The sequence below is a fragment of the Geotrypetes seraphini genome, chromosome 1 (genome assembly GCF_902459505.1).
Source record: "Geotrypetes seraphini chromosome 1, aGeoSer1.1, whole genome shotgun sequence".
Classification (NCBI taxonomy): domain Eukaryota; kingdom Metazoa; phylum Chordata; class Amphibia; order Gymnophiona; family Dermophiidae; genus Geotrypetes; species Geotrypetes seraphini.
This window is the reverse complement of record NC_047084.1, coordinates 196,663,033-196,679,607: the sequence shown is the minus strand read 5'-3', so window position 1 is coordinate 196,679,607 and position 16,575 is coordinate 196,663,033. Positions and strand designations below refer to the sequence as shown.

Sequence of the window (16,575 nt, the reverse complement as noted above, 5' to 3'; positions counted from 1 at the left end):
TTCCACAACGTCTAAGCTGTTCCTGAGTGTGTGCCGTCCTCTGTACAGGTAATGGAAGGGTATGTAATTTCGTGTGTGTACCCCCTCACTCTGACCATCTCTATCTGAACCTCCCTACTTATTTTCTCACTGCCGTTTGTCTCCCCACATTTCACTGACTTCTGCAAAAACCCCTCTCTCATCCCACTTACCTCCTATCAGCATCACCAGTTCTTTCTCTTCCATCTATTTCATTTTATTCATTCACTGTGGTCTCCATCGTGTGGCAGGAGCTGCACAGGAGTGAGTTCTCTGTTTCACCACCTGGCTTAATTCCTGGGGGGAGGGGGCTGTCGGGTGACTGCCTGCTGGGGCCTGTTTAGACTCTAATGAGCTCTGCTTTCTTTGGCAGGTGGTAGTGGCCTGCACCTCTGTGGGCAATGGAATGTGTTGGTTGCAGCGGAAATCCTTCTGCAGGAAGAGGAGCGGGAGAATGAGAGGCGCCATCACCGAGCCCACCGCAGGTCTTGAGCTGACAAGGCCACCATACAGAATCTCTGCCTCCAATTGCACCCCCTGCTACAGGTCCACACTTGGCGTAATTACGCAATCCCAGTGCATTTAAAAATAACAGCAGCCCTCACTTTCCTGACAACTGGGAGCTTCCAGTCTGTTCTGGCAGCCAACACTGGGCTCACTCAGCCTGCTATTTCAAACTGCCTCACCCAATTTCTTCATGCCTTCCGAACCCACACCCATTACTACATCTCCCTTCCCACCACTCCCCAGGTCCTACAGGGCAGTATGAGGCGGTTCTACAATGTGGCACAATTCCCCTCCGTCATCGGGGTGGTAGACTGCACCCATATTGCCCTCAAACCCCCTCGGGCAGATGAGGTCAGTTACAGGAATAGAAAGGCGTTCCACTCAATGAACATGCAGGTGGTGTGCAATACACAGGGAGAGATCCTGGATGTGTGTGGAGCCAGATACCCTGGCTCCACACACGACGCCTACATCCTCCAGCATTCTGGCCTCCACAGGAGAGCAACCCAGGGGGAATTCAATGGCGGTTGGCTTCTTGGAAAGCACCTCAGGGATACAGCTACCCTGTCCCCCCCCCATCCCAACATTCTCTTCCTGCACCTGCAAATCACTGCCACTCATCATTGTTCTCTCTCTCTGTTTCTCTATGTCTCATAGGTGACAGGGGGTATCCTCAGTGAGTCTGGCTCATGACCCCAATTGTCTACCCTCACACTGCAGCTGAGGAGGAATACAATCGCCGTCACAGAGCCATCAGGAGCATCATCGAGCAAACATTTGGCCAGTTAAAAAACCGATTTCAATGCCTGGATCGATCGGAGGACCAGCTACTGTACAAGCCTGAGAAGGTGGCTCAGATCTTCGTGACATGCTGCATGTTGCATAACCTTGCAGTACGCAAACGCCAGCCACTGCCAGATCCCCCATAGCAACAACTTCAGCAGCCACCTGATGCCGATGATGAGGAGCCTCCCCCACCTTCCAGGAAGGGGTCAACACCAGGCACCGTTTAATCAGACCCACTTCTTGTGAAATGGACGCTGTACCCTAGCCACCTGACAGTATAGCAGTTCAGTGCCACTTAACTGTACTGCAAAAACAGCCCAGGCTAATGTCAGCTTCAGTGCCATATAACTGAGGATTTACAACCCCATTAACCCTTCCATCAGTCCAGTGCCACTTAACTGGACTGCAAAAACAGCCCAGGCTAGATAAGCTGAAGCTGGTAAACAGCACGGACAATAGTCATCCTTAGTATAGATAAGCTGAAGCTGGTAAACAGCACGGACAATAGTCATCCTTAGTATAGATAAGCTGAAGCTGGTAAACAGCACGGACAATAGTCATCCTCAGTGTAGATAAGCTGAAGCTGGTAAACAGCATGGACAATAGGTTCTTTTAAAGAAATACCCTTATTTCCCCACATTTTGTGCAAAACACCACCCCTACATACACACATCCTCACCAAACCCACCCCTACCCAAATACACGAACAACACAAGCCTCTTACCTACCTCCCCTTCCCTCGCCCACATGGTCTCCCACGGCCCCTGACAGCCCTCCCAGCTCCCCCTCTAGGTAGATATGAAGCTTCTGGACCAACTGGGGCCACATCAGTGTCTGAGCTGACACTATCACTGCTGGAGTTAGTATTCTGCTGTACAAAAGCTGGCCATGTTACTTGAGTGGAGGAAGGCAGGCGTGGAACAGGCCCCAACATATGGGGGTGGTTTATTTTCTCTGTGGCTTTGTGTCCTGTTGCCACTGAGCCAGTGCTGGAGGGTGGTGCAGGCACCTGATTAGTGTGCTGGCTTGTGGAGGGAGTACGGTTTCTAGCTCACTGTGGAAGCCTTCCAGCTTTACAACGATGCCAGTGTTGACATGCAAAAGCTGCCTCAGAAATTCATTGGTCTCCCGTTGGGCCTCCAGTGACTGCTGTTTTGCCTCCACACCCTGTCTCAGCAGCTGGAGCTTCTGCTGCTGATATTCCTCCAGGCTCAGATTGTGCCCCAGTAGCTTCTGGGCCAGTCTAAGTAGGTGGCGACGCTGGCAACTGGGTGCCCTCCAGCAGCCAGGCTGTGCTCCCTCATTGCCCTCCTCAGTATCCGCAGCCACATCATCAAACTGCTCAGGCAGTGGAAGAATTAGCAGGTCCTCATCCCCATTGGCAGGCTCCTGTGTTTGGGACTCATCAGGCTCCTGCTGGCTGAGTGTTGCAGCTGCTGCACATCTGCCTCATCCTACTGTCCCTGCAGAGTTAGTGTGTCGATGGCACTACATCCGGGCTGATCCTCATCAGAGCTGGCATCTGCATAGGGGAAAAGCACATATGGATGTCACAGCATACCACAGGTGCGCTACCTGTGTCTAGGTGAGATGAGTTGGCAGTAACACGCATCTCAAAGGTGTGTGACTACATACCCAGCTACCATAGGGTGGTGTGTTGGTGACATTATGAAGAGGATGAAAGCAGTGTATGTGCAGACACCTTGCGTGAGCACACCTGCTGATTATAGCAAATGTTCCAAACTGTCAGTATAAGGGTGTACGAATCTAATTCCATGCTCTGGCACCAGCACATGGAGCAGTACCAAACAGGTGTTATGTAAAGGTTTGAAGAGCAGGTGTACTCACTGCCCCATTAGAGGAGTAGAAGGAGGATGAAAGAGAGGTCTCTCAGAATATGGGACATAGCTGTGAGACTGGGGATTAAGACAAGTACATACCAGAAGGCTGTGCAGGTGCGGCAGCTGATGTGTCCTGTGTGCCTACACCATAGGTGGAGGTTGCTGACACAAAGGTGAGCACCAGCTGCTCCATGGGGCTGAGGTCTGCCATATCAGCATCTGGAGGCCGGTTGCCCACCTTAGCTCGGACCTCCCTTTTAATGGCTCTCCATTTTCTCTTGCAGTCCTCCATATCTCGGTTATGGTGGTGGACTGCATTTAGGCGCTGAGCTATTCCCGTCCAGACTTTGCTCTTGGAGTATGCCCTAAGTCTTTCTCCTTGGGGTGAGAAGAACTGCTGGTGGTGTGTGTGCACCTCCTGCACCAGCATTTCTGTCTCAGCCTGGGAGAAGTTTGGCTTTCGGGACAGAGGTTTCACTGGTTTGGGAGGCATGGTGTCAAAGTATCCACATATTTGATAATATAAGGTTAGACATTTTTATTGACAATTAAGCACGTCCAACAAGTCGTCCGCTGGACGACTTTACGTAATACGTCCATCTGGTTGATTATGGACAAATCAGAAAGACGTCTAGGCCACTTTCTCCCGTCTAAGCCACATTTTGGGTTGGTTTATTGGTATGTTTAAATCCAGGGGGGTGGGATACATCTACATCAGCACTAACTTCCATCTTCTATCTGTTCTGAGACACCTTCCTATCTACTGATGCATTCCTAACTCGTTAGCTGGCTCTTACAGATTACATGGTCTGCCTTTTCAAGTCTGTTGCTGTATTCAGGTAAGCAACTATTCCTGCTTCATCTGTGATGTTTAAAATGGTTATAGACAAAAGTTGAATAGTTCTTTGTCTAATGGATGCTAGCATTGTAATCTTGAGGTAGGGACTTTGGATCATCTTTTGTTTTACTGTCCCTATATCTTGGCCTTTTGGAAATCAATCTGGGATTAAATAAATTGTTTAATGGAAAATCATGTAGCGTTATCTTATGATACTGTGATATTTGGCATGTCTATGAGAAAAAAGAGTCAGATATCGTTGTGTATCAATAAACTTTTATTGATCATGACGGGAGTTGCCATTCAACATATTACTAATAATTGGAAAGACCATAGCAGACTTAGTTTTAATTTTTGGTGGAGCTCGTTATGTCACCTGTATAAAATGGAAAGATCATTAGCGGTGCAAAATGGAAATTATAAAACTTTATTAAAATATGGGAGCCATTAATATCGTTTTGCCATGATTAGATGCAATTTTTCTATGGAAGATACACCATTTAATGTAGCGTGGGGGATGGGCTGGTATTGGAGGGGTTATGTATAGAATTAGTAACAGGGTTGAAAGGGGGGAGGGATTATTATTTGTGTATAGAGTATGATGATAAGATTTTCAAGTGATTTGTTAATTGTTGTTATTATGATTTTTGTACACTTGAATGATTAAAAATGAATAAAGATTTTTTTTAAATGGTTATAGAAATGTCTGGGGCTCAGGTTGCTGGTTACCCTCTGAAAATCCTTTTTGAAACAGCGTTTAGAAGAATGGGGGGAAGCATTCTGTATAGGGGCCATAACAGGGTAAGGGCAAAGACTGTGAGAGGTTCCTGGAACAAAAGTACTGTGTCCACAGTTCACAGTCATGAGGGTAAACCACTGTGTTTCCTGGATAGGCAGCATGGAATGATGCTACCATTGCGTTTTTTGCCTTGTACCTATCACTTCTATTAACTTCTGTGATAATAGCATACAGGGGTACATGGCCAATTGCTGTGATCCACCGTTGTTATGGGGCTCTTGTACTGTGTAGATCCCTCTCACACACACACACCCTGTAATATTGCACATGCAGGTGTAAGAAGTCCCAGCAACTGAAAACCTTGTTCCTCTTTTTCAGGATCTGGCTATTGCATTGCAGATACTACAGACACTTGCTACAGAGGAACACCTGCACATCATTCCTGGGGAACACATCTCTTCACTCTCCCCTTCCTCCATCCCTGCCTATGGGGGAGGCTCCTTATCCCACAATGCCACCTCCTTCCTCCAATGATTGCCTCACCTTACCCCCCTCCCCCTCCCCTGGGATTCTTTCCTTACACACCCTTGATCCTGATCACATGTGTATGTGTGGCCTTGTTGGCTCGGCTGATACAGCTTTTTTGTTTCATGGGGGGGGGATACCCTTTCAGTTGACACTGGTCTGCTTCCTAGTGCCTCACCTTGCACATGTGTAGCTCTTATGGGATCTAACTGATTGCATATGATAGGCAGCATTGCACAGCAGTCACCAGCTCTCCTTTACATGAGTCCTCAATCATAATATGTCCCTTCAGTCTAGGGTTAGCAGAGGGCTCTAGAAAGAGGAGGAGCTATTCAGTCAGATGTTACATCTATTGCAAATCATGGCACTCACAAGCCCACATGTCTACATCGCTCCCCTTTTTCTTGACTGTGACTAACACAACTTCTGTCTCAGGTCCTGCATGCAACATGGTCCTGTTCTCAACCAGATCTTACTTACAAGATGGCCACGTTCCCACTTTCAGTTGGCTGCCTGCCTGTCTGCCCTTTTGTTAGGTGCAGGTCAGTGACATGACATCAAGAATCATATATAAATGCATACACCTTTGCTGAGATAGACATGAATGGTAGAACACCTGGTCACAAAAGACTGTCATAGAACAATAGCCATACAAATATGTACTCATTATGAGAAAATACTATATCATACTTATGGTAACAACATGGCACACGCCTAACATTGCTCCAACCTGTGCAAAGTAAGCGAGCAGTTCTGAGCCTCACATACTTTTTCATTTCTAAGGGTCAGCAAATTTCTGTGAGGGCTGTCCTGCTGCAGCTGCCTCTGTCTCCAGAGGTTGTGGCTTCTAATCTCAATGGTGCTCCCTGTACCCCTGGCCTGGTTATATCATCATCCATTGGCCCATAGGTTATAGAAGCTATTTGTGACCTCATAAATGCAGCCTAGCATTCCCACTTTCTCACAGTGTCAATCTTTATGGCCTCCTCACCACATTCTTTTCATTTCACTGGATACCTCTTTTCCACTGATATGGGGAAGGTACCCTTTATTGCGTTTAACACTGTCCCACCATATGCATGTCTTCCTACCCTAGGCATGGGATTGGAACACACCTTTAGTGCAACTATTGCACACCTTAACCATCACTGTACAGTTTGCATCTGTACATCACATCTCAACACTTGCAATCATTAGCAGAGAATATGATGACAGCATTGTACACGACAGCCAGTAACATCAAGTAGGTTAACATCCCAGTATGTCCCAATGAGATACAGTAGGTAAAGTCTCCTGAATATGTGAAGGAGAGGCCGTGTGATGTCCTTTCAATCATTGGGTTTCTGGCAGCTACTTGTGAGCTGTCAGGGACACTGTTGGTAACATGATTGGGGCCTCAATGGCCCATTGGCAGCTTGGCCTTCAGTTTAGCCCCTTCACCCCCTATACTGGCTCCTTAAATATGGCAACCAGCTGCCGCAGAAGGCTGACAATCTCCTGCAGGGTCTGCATTGTTTCACGCCTCCCCTCCTGCAGTTCACTGCGCATTTGGCCCACAATGTTGAGCAGCTCTCCATATGCCTCGGGAGGGGGGGGGGGGAACTACTGGGCCACTGGCTGCACATCATGGCGTGGGGCCGGGGCTGCTGCCTCCTTAACCACCTCCTCATTCCCTTCAAGAGGGGACATGTCCGCATATAGATCAGGGACCTCCCATGCTCCCTGCTCCATAACCACAAGCTGCTGGTCCACCTCTGCCACAACCTGTGCCGCATCCTCCACCTCTACCACCTGGGTCTCGTCCTCCACATCAGACACCGCCACAGACTTTCCTCCGATGCAGAGTACCCTTCCTCCTCCTGTTCAGCCTTTGCCACTGCCTCCCTGGCTGCCTATAGGCACATTTCATGGACCACCTCCTGGGCTAGGCCCTCAGCAGCATGCTGTGCGCAACCTGTGTGCAGTAAGAATATGAAGTTAGGGTTACCATAGCGTGCATTGGTTGCATACTACATACAACCCCACACCCAACCCATTGAGATTAAGTGGGTGTAGGGACACAGGTCAGGCCAGTGTGTGAACAAATATGTAAACTACTTTCTGTGTACAGTTACACCGGTATATATCTAAACATATGCAGGTGACACTGAATGAGCTTGATGTATTTGTTGACACAGTGGACTGACCAGTGTCTCATCACCCACATTTTGGGTGGCAATAGGTTGCATACTAGAACAGCTGCCAAGGAAGAGCACATTCACAAGGAGGTGAGCTTTGAGAGGTACCAGACATGACATGACATAGGATAGAACATGACAGGTGCAACTATGAATCACAGATTATGCTTTGAATCGGATAGTGTCTCTCTGAACCCCTTATCTGCAATCAACTGTATTTTCAAGGAGGCATACCTGAACAAGGGAAATATGCCTCAGAAACAGCAGGCCTGACATTGGTCTAGAGCAGGGGTGCCCACACTTTTTGGGCTTGCGAGCTACTTTTAAAATGACCAAGTCAAAATGATCTACCAACAATAAAATAAAAAAAAAACACAAAGCACACGGTATCCAGAGAAAATGTTAATTATCATTTATATTCCGGGGATTTTCCAAAGAGGTCAAGGCAGATGACTTTATGCAATGTCACCTCAGGAACAACTATACAAAAATAGACAAATATACCCCCTCCCTTTTTACTAAACTGCAATAGCGTTTTTTTAGCGCAGGGAGCTGCGCTGAATGCCCTGCGCTGCTCTTAATGCTCATAGGCTCCCTGTGCTAAAAACCGCTATTGCGGTTTAGTAAAAGGGGGCTATAGTGCATAATAGAGACAGCAGATATCAATTCTCAAAACGGACACATTTTGATCACTAAATTGAAAATAAAATCATTTTTCCTACCTTTGTTGTCTGGTGATTTCATTAGTCTCTGATTGTGCATCCAATATTTCTTCCCTTCTTTCAGCCTCCTGTATGCTTCCTCTCCTCCAGACCTCATTCCCTCCCTCAACTTTTTCTTCCTGTCTCCCTGCCCCCCTCCCCTTTCTTTCTGTCTTTCTCTCTGTCTCCCTGCCCCCTTTCCATTCTTTTTTTAAGGTTGGATGCAGGGCTTAGCATTTCTCTCACCCTTCCTTGCTCTGTATCTCCCTCTCTCTGTCCATTTCACCTCCTATTGTGAGTCCAGTAGCTCTCCCTACTTACCTCCCTCCTTCCCTTATCTGTGGCCCTATGAACTTGCTATTTTTGCCTTAGAGGCAGAATTCCTCCAGGCCAGCCCTAGGGGCCTGTCATAACTTTCTGTCAGGGCTAGCAGTGCAGCCACACAGGACACAAGGAAGGCCGGGGCTTCAAAACCGTGTCTTGCCCATTGCCTTCTCTGCTTGGCTGGGGTGGTGGATGGGGTGGGGCGCATGTCATATCGACTACATTTCCAGCTTGGGACCATCGTGCTTCATGCTACTTTGTAGGCAGAAAGGTCCAAGGCCAGCTGGAGGTAGCAAAGACAAAGCGTTTGTTGGATTATAGAGGGGGTGATGCTGGGCTATAGGGAGCGGGGATCGGATGTCAGGGAAAAGAAGCTGGCTCCAAGAGAGTGGAAATGGCAAAAACACAGTAAAGCTGCTGGACTGGGAGGAAGAGTCTCTTCGCTGCTTTTTAGGGGGGGGAGTTTGACTGTGGCTTTCAGCAGGGTCTCGCTGCAGCCAGACAAATGGCACTGAAGTTGCAAAACGAGAAGAGCAGAGGCTGCGTCTTCGCTGCCATCCACCGGGGATTTGAGCGTCACTGACAGCCGGAGGGAGGGAGCAAGAGGTGCATCGATCGGAGGCCGCACCTGTTGCCCCGATGCTCAACTCCGTGTGTGTGTCCTCGAGCCAGGGCTACAAGTCATAGAAACATAGAAAGATGACGGCAGATAAGGGCTATAGCCCATCAAGTCTGCCCACTCCCTTGACCCACCCCTTTGAGTCAACTGACCCCTTTAATTATACAGCCACTTTACTGACCCGCTCCTTCAAGTCTATACCCTAGTGACCCTATTCTTGGACTTGACCCCCGTAGGGATCCCACATAGGTATCCCATTTATTCTTAAAGTCCGGGATGCTGCTGGCCTTGATCACCTGCACTGGAAGCTTGTTCCATTGCTCAATCACTCTTTCTGTGAATAAGTACTTCCTGGCGTCTCCACGAAACTTCCCCCCCCCTGAGTTTGAGCGGATGCCCTCTTGTGGTCGAGGGTCCTTTGAGAAGAAATATGTCATCTTCCACCTCGTCCCGTGATGTACTTAAATGTCTCAATCATGTCTCCCCTCTCCCTACGTTCTTTGAGAGTGTAGAGCCATAATCTGTTCAGTCTTTCATCGTACGAGAAACCCCCGAGCCCTGAGACCATCCTGGTGGCCATCCGCTGAACTGATTCCATTCTGAGCACATCTTTACGGTAATGTGGTCTCCAGAATTGCACACAGATGAGGTCTGACCATGGCTCTGTACAATGGCATTATGACTTCAGGCTTCCTGTTGATGAAGCTTCTCTTGATACAACCTATCATCTGCCGTGCCTTAGATGAAGCCTTCTCCACTTGAGTGGCAGATTTCATGTCTGCACTGATGATCACTCCTAAGTCTCGTTCTGCTGTTGTCCTGGTTAAAGTTTCTCCATTCAAGGTGTAAGCTTTGCATGGATTTCCGCTTCCGAGGTGCATGACCTTACATTTTTTGGCGTTGAAGCCCAGTTGCCAGGTTGAGGACCATCTTTCTAATGTACGCAGGTCCTGCGCCATCGTATCTTGAAGATTGCTGTTGTTTACTATATTGCATAGTTTGGCGTCATCAGCAAATAAGGTTACATTACCTTGAAGCCCTTGAGTCAGATCCCCAATGAATATGTTGAAGAGGAGCGGGCCCAGGACTGAGCCCTGCGGCAGTCCGCTGGTCACCTCCGATGTTTTAGAGAGAGTACCGTTAACCACTACCCTCTCAAGTCTGCCACTTAGCCAACCATTAACTCATGCAGTTAGTGTCTCTCCTAACCCCATTGATTCCATCTTGTTCAGCAGCCTGCAGTGTGGGACGCTGTCAAAAGCCTTGCTGAAGTCCAGGTACACGACGTCCAAGGACTCTCCTAAGTCCAGCGGGCAAAGGAGGAGCTGGCCCGGGGCGACGGTGCGGACAGGGTGTTACTAGACGTTGGGGGCACCCGGCACGATGCCTACCGCAGCGCCCTGCCAGGCACCCGCCCTGCCCCGACGAACTCTTCTTTGACTGGCACCCGGGACTCTTTAGCTTTGTGCTCAACTACTACCGCAAGGGCAAACTGCACTGCCTAGCTGACCTGTGCGGACCCCTCTTCGAGGAGGAGCTCGCCTTCTGGGGCCTCGACGAGACCGACGTGGAGCCCTGCTGCTGGCTCAGCTACCGGCAGCACCAGCACGCCGAGGAGGTGCTGCGCAGTATCCGGCCGCCCCAAGCTTTCCCTGCTTCCCCACACAGATGCATCGGGCCGACCAGATTTCCTCTCCTCGATGTCATTTCCGAAGTCGGAGAGGAAGTTCCAGTGGGGGAAGTTGGTCGGCTTGGCACTTCTGAGTTGGGAAGCAAGTAGAACGCAAAGGCAACGCAATCGACTCGTGTTGCCTTCAGGATCTACTGGTCGATCGCGATCGACCTATTGGGCACCCCTGGTCTAGAGCTATGAAGGTGAGCTCTAGACCAACATCTGGCCGGCAGCTTCTGAGGCGTATTTCCCTTGTTCAGTTGATTGCAGATAAGGGATTCAGAGAATGAGCACTCAGTATGCTACCAGCGCCGATGTCAACTGGAGAGATATTCATTGATCTGAAGATTACCTCCCATTCCTCCATTATAGCTTTTTAGCATCTGATAGTCACCTACACATTTCAGGGTTTCTGGTATGTCTTACAAGGCAGCTGCCATACCTGTGCTACTGACTGTGTTGGGGGGGGGGCCTGGCACTTACGTCCAGCTCTGAGGCGGTGTCTGGTGCGCCAGATGAGGCCTGGATTGTCCCGGTTGACCCTGCGCCACCTGTGCCTCAGGGACTCAAGGTCACGGTACACACTATACCGCCAGCAAGAAGAATATGGTGGAGAATGAGGTCAGGTAACAGTCCTTTGCATCCCCCTTTTCAAACATATGCAGGGTTATGAGGGCACTGAGCACATCACATTTGTCATGTATATTCTGATGAGGTAGAGACATATCCAGAGATGAAACATCTGCCTGCCAAGATATTGTTATCCTTCTTTATCTATCTATGTTTCCTTTATATCTGTGAGATATAGATATAGATATATATATGTATGTATTTATAGAACACACAATAAGCAAGACGTTCCTTGAAAGATGGGGTGGGGGCAATAGGTGACAGGTTTACAGACTAGGACACACTGGCTACATAGTGATAGGTACTAGGTGATTCTCACCTATGCAGGGTGTCATGTATTCTTGACTAGGCCCTCATCGCAACGTTGCGGGGTGGTCTTCTGCCATTGTGGTCAAACACCCTGGTCTCATACTGGAGGCACAGCTCCACCAGGGACTCCGTCTCCCCTAGGTAGTAGTTTGGTTCACTTCTTTCCACCATCACACCCCACCCACTCACACAAGCTCGCACACACACACTCACACATTCACCCTGGTGGCCACACACTCTTCCTAGCACACCCTCCTCACTACACGATCTCTCACTCCCACAATCACTCCCACTGTCTCGCCTGTCTGTCATCCTTACACTCTCTCTCACTTGCTCTCACACACACACACACACAGAATCATTCTCCAATCACTCAATCCCACTCAGAAATCGAAATAACTAAACTCTCCACCAACTAACTCCTACAACCCTCCTAACTCCTCACACAACGCCTACTACACCCACAAGGGTCGCACTTCCACGTGGCGGTTTATATATGGGCATGCAGGATGTTATTGGGGACAGTGTGACATCAGTAGGACCTGTGCCAGGACAACTAATAGATAAAGAGCGCTATACAACTAGCAAGTCGTCCAGTTGATAGCGGCGAAAATAGTTGTACGTCTTGTTTGGACGATCGACATTTTAGTAGGTAATTTTAGGCGCTTCTGTATACCGAATGTGGACGTGTTTATGTTGGACGTCTTTCGTGCCGATAATCGAACGACTTAGACATCTTTCCATTATCGGCACATTTACCTGGATGTCTTACGCTGCCGACGCACAGATCTTTTATATGACCTATTGATTATGCCCCTCTATGTTTATTATATCAATTAATGATCGCGGTTAAGTTTACCACCTTTACACAAACCTAGGGACCCGACACGGTCCGTGTTTCGGTTAACACACCTTCATCAGGGGTCCTAGGTTGAAACGGTATCTAATTAAACCGCAAAAAGAAAAACAATAGCCTGTATGAATTGAAGGTAAACACTGATCCAAAATCTCTGTGTGAGCTGGGTACAATTGTGCCATATTTTGAGTGTCAAGCTGCCAAGGATTTATAAGGACAATAGTATTCTTTGTGCCACATGGAAAACATTAAAATTTATTAACAATTTAACATCTATACCAGTACAACAATCCACATGTCAATCCTTATGGTTGAACTCCAAGATTCAAATTGGCGAGTCTAAGATCCCCTGGAAGCATTGGCTGCAAGCAGGTATATGTACTTTAGATGATGTGTTATCAAATAGGAAAATGCTTGATTTTTCACAACTGCAATAATCATTTGGTATTACAAAGTCTCAAGCATATAAGTGGTTGCAGTTGAAGCAGGCCATTCAGAAGGGGTTCCCTGATTGGCGAAATTTAAATAATCAGTATAGCCTGCGGGCCTATGTTTCCAGACAGATTTGCTAGGGCATCAGACTGCCAAATGGTATAAATTAATATCTGAATATTTGAACAAGAAGCCTAAAACTAGTCTAAAATATATTTGGAGCATTGAGATAAAGCAGCAGATTTCTGCCACTCAATGGCCATGGATTTGGTCTTGGAGGATGAGATGTACAGCGTCAGCATCTAAGAAACAAACCTGGTTTTTTTTTTGTTACACAGATCTTTTTGGACCCCAGTTCGTTTGCAGAAGTTAGATAGTTCTAAATCTAATAGATGCTGACACTGTCTGCTTATCCTAGGATAGGATAAGAGTCTGTAACTAGCACATATGAAAGGATCATTTCCAGGCTTCGGTAATAATACCACATTAGAGTTTGGGAGAGGAGCACCACCTTGTAATTCATTAAATAGTCTATCAATATGGGAGACACTAAGCCATCCTCCCTCAGCGACTTCTCCTGGGGTAGATGTTGAATTACTGAGAGTACCTTCTGCTCTAGAATATTTATTTATTTATTTAATTCGATTTTTATCCCGTCCTCCCGGGAGCTCAGAACAGGTTACAAGCCAACATTCACAGTATGTTACATTGGACAGTATGTTTGGCAAAACAGTACAATACAATACCGTATACTACAATACAATACCATACAATACAGTAGCATAATGACAAGGCTGGACAGTACGTACCCTGAGGTATAAAACATCTGTCAAATAGTTCTAAATTCCTGAGCAATAGCTTCGTGAGATATCCTGATCTCCCCAGATGACAAGAAAATTTTACTTATCCAGTGTTTGGACTGTTACTTCTTGAGCTGCCACGCTAATAATTTTTCATCTTTATTACCTCCCTCCAAAAAATCTGTTCAACCTCCACATAGCATGTTCTATTTTTTTCTGTTCTTATCAAACTCTTTAAGCTGTAGTTGTGTTCTTCTGATCCTAGCCACAAGTAATCTGGAGGGATGCCTTCCATGGAGGAGAGGAGCTGTGATATTAATGCAATCCTCCTGGCCAACTTAACTCACTTAGCTTTAGCAGCTTCCTGAATCAACAGCCCTCATATATAAGTTTTCCCTGCATCCCACATGTCCTAATGTAGACTGAGTAATTATCATTGAGGACTAAATACTCTGCCCACTTCTGTTCCAATAGAGTTCAGATGTTGCCTCTTCTCAATAACTGGACATCAGCTCTCCATGTCTTGCCATGAGTGCCCCCATGAGGAGGATGAATGACCCCCGTCAATGAAGCATGATCTGAGATATCAATAGGATGGATAATCCACCTTGGTCAAAGGCCAACTATAAAGTAATAAATCTAATCTACATTCTGAATATGGTGCAGGATATTTCCATGTACCAGTACAAGTCTGCAGCAGTAACAGGCCAGTTCAGAGATTTTTCAATCATTGGTAAGCATCCATTTCCCAGAAACCTTTATAGTCACAACATTATGATGAAAGGGGGAAAAAAGTTAAATGCTTACTTCCATGCAGTTCAAAAATTTCTCCTATCAACATAAAACATGGTTCAGCAAGTGCATCCTTTTTTCCATCAATTTCATCTCCAGAGTCTGAATAGTCACTGTCCTCTTCAGCCTCCTCCTGGAAACAAAACACAGTTTCTAAGCTGGGACTGAAGAATGCTGTGCCCCTACAATCCAGTACTTTCATATGATAGGACACTCTTTTGCTATGTCTCATCAGGACTTAAAATCTAGTCACTCTAGTGGTAACTACAGTGGTACACATATTAACCATTGAAGATCAGCGATGCACCAGTCAATGACTAATGCACAACCCCCATTTTCTTCCATCATACCATAACCTAAGCAGCTTTTATTATACCCCTACAGGCCCAGAGCATTTACCCTCCAATTTTACCTCATAGAAGGGACAAATTTTTTTTGTCTGATTCTACAGGTAACCTGGAGTAGAGCTGTCTCAGTGATCTGCGGTACAAAAGCTTATGACTGTGACCCCATTCAGTGGCGTACCTAGGGTATGTGACACCTGGGGTCCATCATTTTTTACACCCCACCCCATCATTTTTCCCCCCTCCCTGCCCATCATTTTTTTGACAAACGTCCCCGCCCTTGGTACGCAGCTGCCGGTTCACCCCTGCGGCCAAGAAAAAGGCTAAGAAGCCAGAGGGAGAGGCGAAAGTGTCCTTTAAGGAACACCCTCCCAATCTGGCTCTATCCCGCCCCTTTTGTGACACCACCAGACAGCGTTCTCAGCCATAGGTTGACCTTGCATGGGTCGCAGTGAAGGGGGCGGGATAGAGCCAGATCGGGAGGGTATTCCTTAAAGGACGCTTTCGCTGCTCCTGCTGGCTTCTTAGCCTTTTTCTTGGCCACAGGGGTGGACCTGCAGCTGCGCTGAAGTGCAGGTCCCAGAAGGTTCCGGACCCAGCCGGCTGTGCATCCCCCTAGGGCATGCATCCGGGGCAATCTGCCACCCCCCCTGCCCTTGGTACGCCACTGACCCCCACTAGGGACAGAGAAAGTACCTGCGTATAATAAAAAAAATAAAAAATAGCCTGCCAACACGAAACAAAGAAAATAAACCACCACAAGACAAGTTTTCTTCCAGGTTTTTAACCCCACGTTATCTAACTACTTACACTTAACCTCCAGTCAAAAATGGCAATTTTTAACAAACACCAACTATTCTTAGGGATAGTGTACCTAATCTGCTCCAGATGTTGGGGCAATGAAGAAAAACCAATTCACACTCACTACTCCTGGCACAGACCAACTAAACTAACCAAATCAACCAACTCCCACCGAACCTTGCAAAACTGCCTAGAACAAGGCCCTCTTCAAATCCCTGTCATGAACACCACCCAAAAACCCTTCAAACCATACAAAAATAAGGCTAACAACAGAAACCTAAAAAATCTAATGCCCATTGAAACTCCCACTCCAAACAACTATGGAAACCTTAAGTGTTCTCCCCAGAAATTTTGTCCAGCCGGGTGGCATGAAAAAGTTGCCGGGTGGGGCGGGATGGGGAAATTTGGTGGTGAGGAAAATTAAATTTGTACTATTTTTATTAAAATTATTATTATTATTTTCCAATGCTCAATATAACTCCCTTTTTTAAGGGTTGACACTTAGGCAGTGTTCCAGTAGCATTTAAGCCAACCTTGTAAAAAAGTAATGCAGATCCTTTTATTCCGAACTACTGGCCAGTATCGAACCTTCCATTTCTTTTAAAGCTACCGTACTTGAGAGAGTGATATTCAACCAACTTCTAACTCATGTTGAATCAGTTAATGCTTTGCATCCCCGGCAATATGGTTTTTGTTTAAAACATAGCACAGAGACAGTAGTTCCTGCAAGCTGCGATAGCAATTCTGCCACAGTAAATGCACTGAAGCCTATAGGAATTGAATGGACTTTGGTGAATTTGCCATGGGAGAATTGCTACTGTGGCCTTGTAAAAGGGGCCCTTACTGTGTAAACTCCATAGTCAC

At 47.0% G+C, this 16,575-nt stretch overlaps 1 protein-coding gene across 6 annotated transcripts in view; it reads right to left on the bottom strand.

Annotated features, from left to right (window-relative positions):
* SNX25 (sorting nexin 25) overlaps positions 1 to 16,575 on the bottom strand; it is a 421,363-nt gene that overhangs the window by 79,954 nt on the left and 324,834 nt on the right. For 4 of the 6 annotated variants that reach the window (XM_033943506.1, XM_033943498.1, XM_033943491.1 and 1 more), the window contains one exon: positions 14,582 to 14,699. The exons of 1 other annotated variant lie outside the window; for it this stretch is intronic. In XM_033943506.1, the coding sequence (XP_033799397.1) occupies positions 14,582 to 14,699 (118 nt within the window). Of the gene's footprint in view, positions 1 to 4,331; positions 7,209 to 14,581; positions 14,700 to 16,575 lie in introns of those variants that run through there. One more of the 6 variants, XM_033943523.1, reaches the window with a different exon arrangement.